Here is a 12,968-nt window from a genome sequence, read left to right as displayed (position 1 = left end):
CTCTCAAACACACACACTCCAAACAGCCTTCCCTTAGTCATCATCCAACTACCACCATCTTCCACACACTCTCAAACACACACACTCCAAACAGCCTTCCCTTAGTCATCATCCAACTACCACCATCTTCCACACACTCTCAAACACACACACTCCAAACAGCCTTCCCTTAGTCATCATCCAACTACCACCATCTTCCACACACTCTCAAACACACACACTCCAAACAGCCTTCCCTTAGTCATCATCCAACTACCACCATCTTCCACACACTCTCAAACACACACACTCCAAACAGCCTTCCCTTAGTCATCATCCAACTACCACCATCTTCCACACACTTTCAAACACACACACTCCAAACAGCCTTCCCTTAGTCATCATCCAACTACCACCATCTTCCACACACTCTCAAACACACACACTCTCAAACACACACTCTCAAACACACACACTCTCAAACACACACACTCTCAAACACACACACTCTCAAACACACACACCATCTAGCTTCTACTTCCCCACTGGTAACAGACTGATGTCTTCAGAGAGAGAAAACAAATCTCTCCCATCCCTCTCCCTCCCACATCCCTCGCTGATCTAGGTATGATGCCTAATTCTATTTTTCGTAAAAACAAAAACAGTCAATCACATTGAGAGACGGGAACATTTATAATGTACATATAATATAAATGTCAATACTCTTGTCACACTGTCGTTGGCATTAGAAAGGATGGATTTAATGCAATTGTGGTTCAAACGGATTTCTCTTTTTTTATTCAAGTGCTCTTGCTTGCTCTTTTTGGGTGGGACACAGACACAGCGAAGGTACTTTATATATCTTAGGCACCATAGCCTAGGTACTTTATATACTATATTTCTTAGGCACCATAGCCTAGGTACTTTATATACCTTAGGCACCATAGCCTAGGTACATTATATACTATATATCTTAGGCACCATAGCATAGGTACTTTATATATTAGATAACATTACTAAGATATAAAGTACCTAGGCAAAGACCTTTATATGAGTTGCAGCGTAGGTCTTCCTTTGCCAAGCACACAAACAGGTAATAGGTAAAAAGGTGGTCTGACTATTATCAACTCAAAATTACAAAATGGATTTGCCTTTTATTTAATACGGCAGTGATGCCCCAGCCTAGGGACAGTCAATAAAGAAATGTACATTGTAGATTGAATCGTCATGTATCATTTATAGAAATGTACAATGTAGATTTAATCATGTGTCATTTGTTCAGATCCACTGTTAAACTCCAATGACATTAGATTCATTCTAGATGATGAAATAAATAAACATGATGCTAGGACTGATTCTCTGGAGGCCAAGTAACAAAGACCCATCCTACTGCCCCTCAGAGAGGGAGAGAGAAAGGGAGAAGAGGCACAAGACCGGAGAGCAGAGGGAGGGAGAAGAGGAGAGCGGTAGAAAAGAGAGCAGGAAAAGAGGGGGACACAGAGGGAGTAGGATAGGGACGGAGGGGTACGGAGAGGGAGGGAGAGCGGGAGGGAGGGATACAGAGGGAGGGAGGGAGGGATACGGAGAGCAGGAGGGATACAGAGGGAGAGCGGGAGGGAGGGATACGGAGAGCGGGAGGGAGGGAGGGATACGGAGAGCGGGAGGGAGGGAGGGATACGGAGAGCGGGAGGGAGGGAGGGATACGGAGAGCGGGAGGGAGGGATACGGAGAGCGGGAGGGATACAGAGGTAGGTGGGCCAGATGCCTAGGCCTGTGTGTTGGTCCCGTTCTTGTTAGGTGGGCCACTGGCTGGGAGGTTGTTGGGAGGGGGAGGAGCATCTTGGCGAGGGGGCATCCGCTCATTGACCCTGTCCAGACCTCGGGCCTCCTCAAAGGACTGGATCTTATGCTGCGGGTTGAACCCTTGGATGGCTGGAGAGAGATGTAGAGTTTAGCATCAGTGCAGGAATACAGCACAATACAGGTGGTTTGGTCTGATGCTTAGTAAGGGAGGTATGGAGGTGAAGAGGAAGATGTAGGATCTAATCTACAGTCTAGTAGGTACTAGGTAGTGGTTGGTAGGGGTAATAGAAGTATAGTCTAATATGGTCATGTTTAGTGTAATATATAAAGTGTAGTCTGACATTGTAGACTTGAGGGGTTTGGTTGTTAGAAGGTTTTGGTAGTTAGAGGTAAGACACTTACTTCAAAAACATCAAGGCAGCATGGGCAAACAAACAACAGAGAGAAGGAGATTGAGACCAGGTGGAGGAGAGAGAGAGAGGGAGTGGAGCGAAGTCTCAGACTATTTGGTAAATGGCATAAATAGTCTGATGCTTTAATACCTCATGGTATGGCCACAAAACTCCTCTTAACTTAGTAATACAGTAATCCCTCGTTTATCGCGGGGGTTACGTTCCGAAAATGACCCGCGATAAGTGAAATCCGCGAAATAGAAAACTTCTTTTTTTTTTTACAATTAGCAACTATTACATGTATACAAATACAGTGACTCACGTGTAGGCCGTTTCACTGCTCTTCAGACTGGGCCGCTGCATCCTGACTGCGCTCTGCAGTGTTCTCTTCTTCTGAAGCCCGCGGTGCAGGTGTGTTTGTTCGGGAGAAGAGCATAGTGATAGGCAGCTGTTGTCGCTCTTTTTTCTTCTTTGCAAAAAGATCCTTGTACACCGACATGCCACCATCGATTACGTTGGAGAACTGTAATGAACGGCTCATCAAAGGGTCCCATTCCTCAGCTACTCGCTTAAGTTCAGTGGCCATTCGCACCATGGTTGCTAAGCGACCAAGCGTTAGTCCTTCCTTCCTTCCTGGCCAACTTAATGTAAATTTGCCAAGCTGTTTTATGTACGTACACATAACTGCACGAGACGACAAAATGATAGCACAATTCGTAGCATGTTTTGATACAAGAAGCGGGAGTGAGTTTTTAGCGAATCAGAATGCAGAGCACAATGCATCAAAAAAAAATAAAAAATGCATTATGAAAATCCGCGAAATAGCGAATCCGCGATAAGTGAACCGCGAAGTGGCGAGGGATCACTGTATGTATATAAACAACAATAATACACTCAAACTTTGGGGAGGGAGGAGAGAGAGATGAGAAATGACTTGCGTACCTCGTGCCTCTTCTGCCTGTACGGTAGCTGTGTAAGCGTGAGTAGTAGAGCCATGCCCAAAACATACAGAGAGAGAGTTAACATTACCAACAGACCCAGATCAGTGAGTTAAACATCTATAGTCAGTGAGTTGTTATCAATTTATTCAGAATGTTAAACATCTATAGTCAGTGAGTTGTTATCAATTTATTCAGAATGTTAAACATCTATAGTCAGTGAGTTGTTATCAATTTATTCAGAATGTTAAACATCTATAGTCAGTGAGTTGTTATCAATTTATTCAGAATGTTAAACATCTATAGTCAGTGAGTTGTTATCAATTTATTCAGAATGTTAAACATCTATAGTCAGTGAGTTGTTATCAATTTATTCAGAATGTTAAACATCTATAGTCAGTGAGTTGTCATCAATTTATTCAGAATGTTAAACATCTATAGTCAGTGAGTTGTCATCAATTTATTCAGAATGTTAAACATCTATAGTCAGTGAGTTGTTATCAATTTATTCAGAATGTTAAACATCTATAGTCAGTGAGTTGTCATCAATTTATTCAGAATGTTAAACATCTATAGTCAGTGAGTTGTTATCAATTTATTCAGAATGTTAAACATCTATAGTCAGTGAGTTGTTATCAATTTATTCAGAATGTTAAACATCTATAGTCAGTGAGTTGTCATCAATTTATTCAGAATGTTAAACATCTATAGTCAGTGAGTTGTTATCAATTTATTCAGAATGTTAAACATCTATAGTCAGTGAGTTGTCATCAATTTATTCAGAATGTTAAACATCTTTAATCAGTGAGTTGTCATCAATTTATTCAGAATGTTAAACATCTATAGTCAGTGAGTTGTTATCAATTTATTCAGAATGTTAAACATCTTTAATCAGTGAGTTGTCATCAATTTATTCAGAATGTTAAACATCTATAGTCAGTGAGTTGTTATCAATTTATTCAGAATGTTAAACATCTATAGTCAGTGAGTTGTCATCAATTTATTCAGAATGTTAAACATCTTTAATCAGTGAGTTGTCATCAATTTATTCAGAATGTTAAACATCTATAGTCAGTGAGTTGTCATCAATTTATTCAGAATGTTAAACATCTATAGTCAGTGAGTTGTCATCAATTTATTCAGAATGTTAAACATCTATAGTCAGTGAGTTGTTATCAATTTATTCAGAATGTTAAACATCTATAGTCAGTGAGATATCAATTTATTCAGAATGTTAAACATCTAGTCAGTGAGATATCAATTTATTCAGAATGTTAAACATCTATAGTCAGTGAGTTGTCATCAATTTATTCAGAATGTTAAACATCTATAGTCAGTGAGATATCAATTTATTCAGAATGTTAAACATCTATAGTCAGTGAGTTGTCATCAATTTATTCAGAATGTTAAACATCTATAGTCAGTGAGTTGTCATCAATTTATTCAGAATGTTAAACATCTATAGTCAGTGAGTTGTCATCAATTTATTCAGAATGTTAAACATCTATAGTCAGTGAGTTGTCATCAATTTATTCAGAATGTTAAACATCTATAGTCAGTGAGATATCAATTTATTCAGAATGTTAAACATCTATAGTCAGTGAGTTGTCATCAATTTATTCAGAATGTTAAACATCTATAGTCAGTGAGATATCAATTTATTCAGAATGTTAAACATCTATAGTCAGTGAGTTGTCATCAATTTATTCAGAATGTTAAACATCTATAGTCAGTGAGTTGTCATCAATTTATTCAGAATGTTAAACATCTATAGTCAGTGAGTTGTCATCAATTTATTCAGAATGTTAAACATCTATAGTCAGTGAGTTGTCATCAATTTATTCAGAATGTTAAACATCTATAGTCAGTGAGTTGTCATCAATTTATTCAGAATGTTAAACATCTATAGTCAGTGAGTTGTCATCAATTTATTCAGAATGTTAAACATCTTTAATCAGTGAGTTGTCATCAATTTATTCAGAATGTTAAACATCTATAGTCAGTGAGATATCAATTTATTCAGAATGTTAAACATCTATAGTCAGTGAGATATAAATTTATTCAGAATGTTAAACATCTATAGTCAGTGAGTTGTTATCAATTTATTCAGAATGTTAAACATCTAGTCAGTGAGTTGTCATCAATTTATTCAGAATGTTAAACATCTATAGTCAGTGAGTTGTCATCAATTTATTCAGAATGTTAAACATCTATAGTCAGTGAGTTGTCATCAATTTATTCAGAATGTTAAACATCTATAGTCAGTGAGTTGTCATCAATTTATTCAGAATGTTAAACATCTATAGTCAGTGAGTTGTCATTAATTTATTCAGAATGTTAAACATCTATAGTCAGTGAGATATAAATTTATTCAGAATGTTAAACATCTATAGTCAGTGAGATATAAATTTATTCAGAATGTTAAACATCTATAGTCAGTGAGATATAAATTTATTCAGAATGTTAAACATCTATAGTCAGTGAGATATAAATTTATTCAGAATGTTAAACATCTATAGTCAGTGAGATATAAATTTATTCAGTGTTAAACATCTATAGTCAGTGAGTTGTCATCAATTTATTCAGAATGTTAAACATCTATAGTCAGTGAGATATCAATTTATTCAGAATGTTAAACATCTATAGTCAGTGAGATATCAATTTATTCAGAATGTTAAACATCTATAGTCAGTGAGTTGTCATCAATTTATTCAGAATGTTAAACATCTATAGTCAGTGAGATATCAATTTATTCAGAATGTTAAACATCTATAGTCAGTGAGATATCAATTTATTCAGAATGTTAAACATCTTTAATCAGTGAGTTGTCATCAATTTATTCAGAATGTTAAACATCTATAGTCAGTGAGTTGTCATCAATTTATTCAGAATGTTAAACATCTATAGTCAGTGAGTTGTTATCAATTTATTCAGAATGTTAAACATCTATAGTCAGTGAGTTGTCATCAATTTATTCAGAATGTTAAACATCTATAGTCAGTGAGTTGTCATCAATTTATTCAGTGTTAAACATCTATAGTCAGTGAGTTGTCATCAATTTATTCAGAATGTTAAACATCTATAGTCAGTGAGTTGTTATCAATTTATTCAGAATGTTAAACATCTATAGTCAGTGAGTTGTCATCAATTTATTCAGAATGTTAAACATCTATAGTCAGTGAGTTGTTATCAATTTATTCAGAATGTTAAACATCTATAGTCAGTGAGTTGTCATCAATTTATTCAGAATGTTAAACATCTATAGTCAGTGAGTTGTCATCAATTTATTCAGAATGTTAAACATCTAGTCAGTGAGTTGTCATCAATTTATTCAGAATGTTAAACATCTATAGTCAGTGAGTTGTCATCAATTTATTCAGAATGTTAAACATCTATAGTCAGTGAGTTGTTATCAATTTATTCAGAATGTTAAACATCTATAGTCAGTGAGTTGTTATCAATTTATTCAGAATGTTAAACATCTATAGTCAGTGAGTTGTCATCAATTTATTCAGAATGTTAAACATCTATAGTCAGTGAGTTGTTATCAATTTATTCAGAATGTTAAACATCTATAGTCAGTGAGATATCAATTTATTCAGAATGTTAAACATCTATAGTCAGTGAGTTGTCATCAATTTATTCAGAATGTTAAACATCTATAGTCAGTGAGTTGTCATCAATTTATTCAGAATGTTAAACATCTATAGTCAGTGAGTTGTCATCAATTTATTCAGAATGTTAAACATCTATAGTCAGTGAGTTATCAATTTATTCAGAATGTTAAACATCTATAGTCAGTGAGTTGTTATCAATTTATTCAGAATGTTAAACATCTATAGTCAGTGAGTTGTCATCAATTTATTCAGAATGTTAAACATCTATAGTCAGTGAGTTGTCATCAATTTATTCAGTGTTAAACATCTATAGTCAGTGAGTTGTCATCAATTTATTCAGAATGTTAAACATCTAGTCAGTGAGTTGTCATTAAATTATTCAGAATGTTAAACATCTATAGTCAGTGAGTTGTTATCAATTTATTCAGAATGTTAAACATCTATAGTCAGTGAGATATCAATTTATTCAGAATGTTAAACATCTATAGTCAGTGAGTTGTCATCAATTTATTCAGAATGTTAAACATCTATAGTCAGTGAGTTGTCATTAATTTATTCAGAATGTTAAACATCTATAGTCAGTGAGTTGTTATCAATTTATTCAGAATGTTAAACATCTATAGTCAGTGAGTTGTCATCAATTTATTCAGAATGTTAAACATCTATAGTCAGTGAGTTGTTATCAATTTATTCAGAATGTTAAACATCTATAGTCAGTGAGTTGTCATCAATTTATTCAGAATGTTAAACATCTATAGTCAGTGAGTTGTTATCAATTTATTCAGAATGTTAAACATCTATAGTCAGTGAGTTGTTATCAATTTATTCAGAATGTTAAACATCTATAGTCAGTGAGTTGTCATCAATTTATTCAGAATGTTAAACATCTATAGTCAGTGAGTTGTCATCAATTTATTCAGAATGTTAAACATCTATAGTCAGTGAGTTGTTATCAATTTATTCAGAATGTTAAACATCTATAGTCAGTGAGTTATCAATTTATTCAGAATGTTAAACATCTATAGTCAGTGAGTTGTCATCAATTTATTCAGAATGTTAAACATCTATAGTCAGTGAGTTGTCATCAATTTATTCAGAATGTTAAACATCTATAGTCAGTGAGTTGTTATCAATTTATTCAGAATGTTAAACATCTATAGTCAGTGAGTTATCAATTTATTCAGAATGTTAAACATCTATAGTCAGTGAGTTGTCATCAATTTATTCAGAATGTTAAACATCTATAGTCAGTGAGTTGTTATCAATTTATTCAGAATGTTAAACATCTATAGTCAGTGAGTTATCAATTTATTCAGAATGTTAAACATCTATAGTCAGTGAGTTGTCATCAATTTATTCAGAATGTTAAACATCTATAGTCAGTGAGTTGTCATCAATTTATTCAGAATGTTAAACATCTATAGTCAGTGAGTTGTCATCAATTTATTCAGAATGTTAAACATCTATAGTCAGTGAGTTGTTATCAATTTATTCAGAATGTTAAACATCTATAGTCAGTGAGTTATCAATTTATTCAGAATGTTAAACATCTATAGTCAGTGAGTTGTCATCAATTTATTCAGAATGTTAAACATCTATAGTCAGTGAGTTGTCATCAATTTATTCAGAATGTTAAACATCTATAGTCAGTGAGATATAAATTTATTCAGAATGTTAAACATCTATAGTCAGTGAGTTGTCATCAATTTATTCAGAATGTTAAACATCTATAGTCAGTGAGATATCAATTTATTCAGTGTTAAACATCTATAGTCAGTGAGATATCAATTTATTCAGAATGTTAAACATCTATAGTCAGTGAGATATCAATTTATTCAGAATGTTAAACATCTATAGTCAGTGAGTTGTCATCAATTCATTCAGAATGTTAAACATCTATAGTCAGTGAGATATCAATTTATTCAGAATGTTAAACATCTATAGTCAGTGAGATATCAATTTATTCAGAATGTTAAACATCTATAGTCAGTGAGTTGTCATCAATTTATTCAGAATGTTAAACATCTATAGTCAGTGAGTTGTCATCAATTTATTCAGAATGTTAAACATCTATAGTCAGTGAGTTGTCATCAATTTATTCAGAATGTTAAACATCTAGTCAGTGAGATATCAATTTATTCAGAATGTTAAACATCTATAGTCAGTGAGATATCAATTTATTCAGAATGTTAAACATCTATAGTCAGTGAGTTGTCATCAATTTATTCAGACTGTTAAACATCTATAGTCAGTGAGTTGTCATCAATTTATTCAGTGTTAAACATCTATAGTCAGTGAGTTGTCATCAATTTATTCAGAATGTTAAACATCTATAGTCAGTGAGTTGTCATCAATTTATTCAGAATGTTAAACATCTATAGTCAGTGAGTTGTTTAACATTCTGAATAAATTGATGACAACTCACTGACTATAGATGTTTAACACTGAATAAATTGATGACAACTCACTGACTATAGATGTTTAACAGTCTGAATAAATTGATATCTCACTGACTATAGATGTTTAACATTCTGAATAAATTGATATCTCACTGACTATAGATGTTTAACATTCTGAATAAATTGATATCTCACTGACTAGATGTTTAACATTCTGAATAAATTGATGACAACTCACTGACTATAGATGTTTAACATTCTGAATAAATTGATGACAACTCACTGACTATAGATGTTTAACATTCTGAATAAATTGATGACAACTCACTGACTATAGATGTTTAACATTCTGAATAAATTGATGACAACTCACTGACTATAGATGTTTAACATTCTGAATAAATTGATATCTCACTGACTATAGATGTTTAACATTCTGAATAAATTGATGACAACTCACTGACTATAGATGTTTAACATTCTGAATAAATTGATATCTCACTGACTATAGATGTTTAACATTCTGAATGAATTGATGACAACTCACTGACTATAGATGTTTAACATTCTGAATAAATTGATGACAACTCACTGACTATAGATGTTTAACACTGAATAAATTGATAACAACTCACTGACTATAGATGTTTAACATTCTGAATAAATTGATGACAACTCACTGACTATAGATGTTTAACACTGAATAAATTGATAACAACTCACTGACTATAGATGTTTAACATTCTGAATAAATTGATGACAACTCACTGACTATAGATGTTTAACATTCTGAATAAATTGATATCTCACTGACTATAGATGTTTAACATTCTGAATAAATTGATGACAACTCACTGACTATAGATGTTTAACATTCTGAATAAATTGATGACAACTCACTGACTATAGATGTTTAACATTCTGAATAAATTGATATCTCACTGACTATAGATGTTTAACATTCTGAATAAATTGATGACAACTCACTGACTATAGATGTTTAACATTCTGAATAAATTGATAACAACTCACTGACTATAGATGTTTAACATTCTGAATAAATTGATGACAACTCACTGACTATAGATGTTTAACACTGAATAAATTGATAACAACTCACTGACTATAGATGTTTAACATTCTGAATAAATTGATGACAACTCACTGACTATAGATGTTTAACATTCTGAATGAATTGATATCTCACTGACTATAGATGTTTAACATTCTGAATAAATTGATGACAACTCACTGACTATAGATGTTTAACATTCTGAATAAATTGATAACAACTCACTGACTATAGATGTTTAACATTCTGAATAAATTGATATCTCACTGACTATAGATGTTTAACATTCTGAATAAATTGATAACAACTCACTGACTATAGATGTTTAACATTCTGAATAAATTAATGACAACTCACTGACTATAGATGTTTAACATTCTGAATAAATTGATGACAACTCACTGACTATAGATGTTTAACATTCTGAATAAATTGATATCTCACTGACTATAGATGTTTAACATTCTGAATAAATTGATAACAACTCACTGACTATAGATGTTTAACATTCTGAATAAATTAATGACAACTCACTGACTAGATGTTTAACATTCTGAATAAATTGATGACAACTCACTGACTATAGATGTTTAACACTGAATAAATTGATGACAACTCACTGACTATAGATGTTTAACAGTCTGAATAAATTGATATCTCACTGACTATAGATGTTTAACATTCTGAATAAATTGATATCTCACTGACTATAGATGTTTAACATTCTGAATAAATTGATATCTCACTGACTAGATGTTTAACATTCTGAATAAATTGATGACAACTCACTGACTATAGATGTTTAACATTCTGAATAAATTGATGACAACTCACTGACTATAGATGTTTAACATTCTGAATAAATTGATGACAACTCACTGACTATAGATGTTTAACATTCTGAATAAATTGATGACAACTCACTGACTATAGATGTTTAACATTCTGAATAAATTGATATCTCACTGACTATAGATGTTTAACATTCTGAATAAATTGATGACAACTCACTGACTATAGATGTTTAACATTCTGAATAAATTGATATCTCACTGACTATAGATGTTTAACATTCTGAATGAATTGATGACAACTCACTGACTATAGATGTTTAACATTCTGAATAAATTGATGACAACTCACTGACTATAGATGTTTAACACTGAATAAATTGATAACAACTCACTGACTATAGATGTTTAACATTCTGAATAAATTGATGACAACTCACTGACTATAGATGTTTAACATTCTGAATAAATTGATATCTCACTGACTATAGATGTTTAACATTCTGAATAAATTGATGACAACTCACTGACTATAGATGTTTAACATTCTGAATAAATTGATAACAACTCACTGACTATAGATGTTTAACATTCTGAATAAATTGATATCTCACTGACTATAGATGTTTAACATTCTGAATAATTTGATATCTCACTGACTATAGATGTTTAACATTCTGAATAAATTGATATCTCACTGACTATAGATGTTTAACATTCTGAATAAATTGATGACAACTCACTGACTATAGATGTTTAACATTCTGAATAAATTGATAACAACTCACTGACTATAGATGTTTAACATTCTGAATAAATTGATGACATCTATAGTCAGTGAGATATCAATTTATTCAGAATGTTAAACATCTATAGTCAGTGAGTTGTCATCAATTTATTCAGAATGTTAAACATCTATAGTCAGTGAGATATCAATTTATTCAGAATGTTAAACATCTATAGTCAGTGAGTTGTCATCAATTTATTCAGAATGTTAAACATCTATAGTCAGTGAGTTGTCATCAATTTATTCAGAATGTTAAACATCTATAGTCAGTGAGTTGTCATTAATTTATTCAGAATGTTAAACATCTATAGTCAGTGAGTTGTTATCAATTTATTCAGAATGTTAAACATCTATAGTCAGTGAGTTGTCATCAATTTATTCAGAATGTTAAACATCTATAGTCAGTGAGATATAAATTTATTCAGAATGTTAAACATCTATAGTCAGTGAGTTGTCATCAATTTATTCAGAATGTTAAACATCTATAGTCAGTGAGTTGTTATCAATTTATTCAGAATGTTAAACATCTATAGTCAGTGAGATATCAATTTATTCAGAATGTTAAACATCTATAGTCAGTGAGTTGTCATCAATTTATTCAGAATGTTAAACATCTATAGTCAGTGAGTTGTCATCAATTTATTCAGAATGTTAAACATCTATAGTCAGTGAGTTGTCATCAATTTATTCAGAATGTTAAACATCTATAGTCAGTGAGTTGTCATCAATTTATTCAGAATGTTAAACATCTATAGTCAGTGAGATATAAATTTATTCAGAATGTTAAACATCTATAGTCAGTGAGTTGTCATCAATTTATTCAGAATGTTAAACATCTATAGTCAGTGAGATATCAATTTATTCAGTGTTAAACATCTATAGTCATTGAGATATCAATTTATTCAGAATGTTAAACATCTATAGTCAGTGAGTTGTCATCAATTTATTCAGAATGTTAAACATCTATAGTCAGTGAGTTGTCATCAATTTATTCAGAATGTTAAACATCTATAGTCAGTGAGATATAAATTTATTCAGAATGTTAAACATCTATAGTCAGTGAGTTGTTTAACATTCTGAATAAATTGATGACAACTCACTGACTATAGATGTTTAACATTCTGAATAAATTGATAACAACTCACTGACTATAGATGTTTAACATTCTGAATAAATTGATGACATCTATA

General features: G+C 32.1%; 1 protein-coding gene across 3 annotated transcripts in view; it reads right to left on the bottom strand.

Annotated features, from left to right (window-relative positions):
• Positions 1–748: 748 nt before the first annotated feature.
• The window catches only part of LOC139554035 (serine/threonine-protein phosphatase 2B catalytic subunit gamma isoform-like), a 34,200-nt gene continuing 21,980 nt past the window's right edge, over positions 749–12,968 (bottom strand). Inside the window, exons 12-13 of one of the 3 annotated variants that reach the window (XM_071366987.1) lie at positions 3,117–3,143; positions 749–1,902 (exon numbers count right to left, since the gene is read on the bottom strand). In XM_071366987.1, the coding sequence (XP_071223088.1) occupies positions 1,745–1,902; positions 3,117–3,143 (185 nt within the window). In that variant the 3' untranslated portion in view covers positions 749–1,744. Of the gene's footprint in view, positions 1,912–3,116; positions 3,144–12,968 lie in introns of all 3 variants that reach the window. The other 2 variants (XM_071366977.1, XM_071367003.1) reach the window with 2 other exon arrangements.

The sequence above is a fragment of the Salvelinus alpinus genome, chromosome 1 (genome assembly GCF_045679555.1).
Source record: "Salvelinus alpinus chromosome 1, SLU_Salpinus.1, whole genome shotgun sequence".
Taxonomy (NCBI): domain Eukaryota; kingdom Metazoa; phylum Chordata; class Actinopteri; order Salmoniformes; family Salmonidae; genus Salvelinus; species Salvelinus alpinus.
Note: the sequence above shows the minus strand (reverse complement) of the source record. Positions and strands in the feature narration are given on the sequence as shown.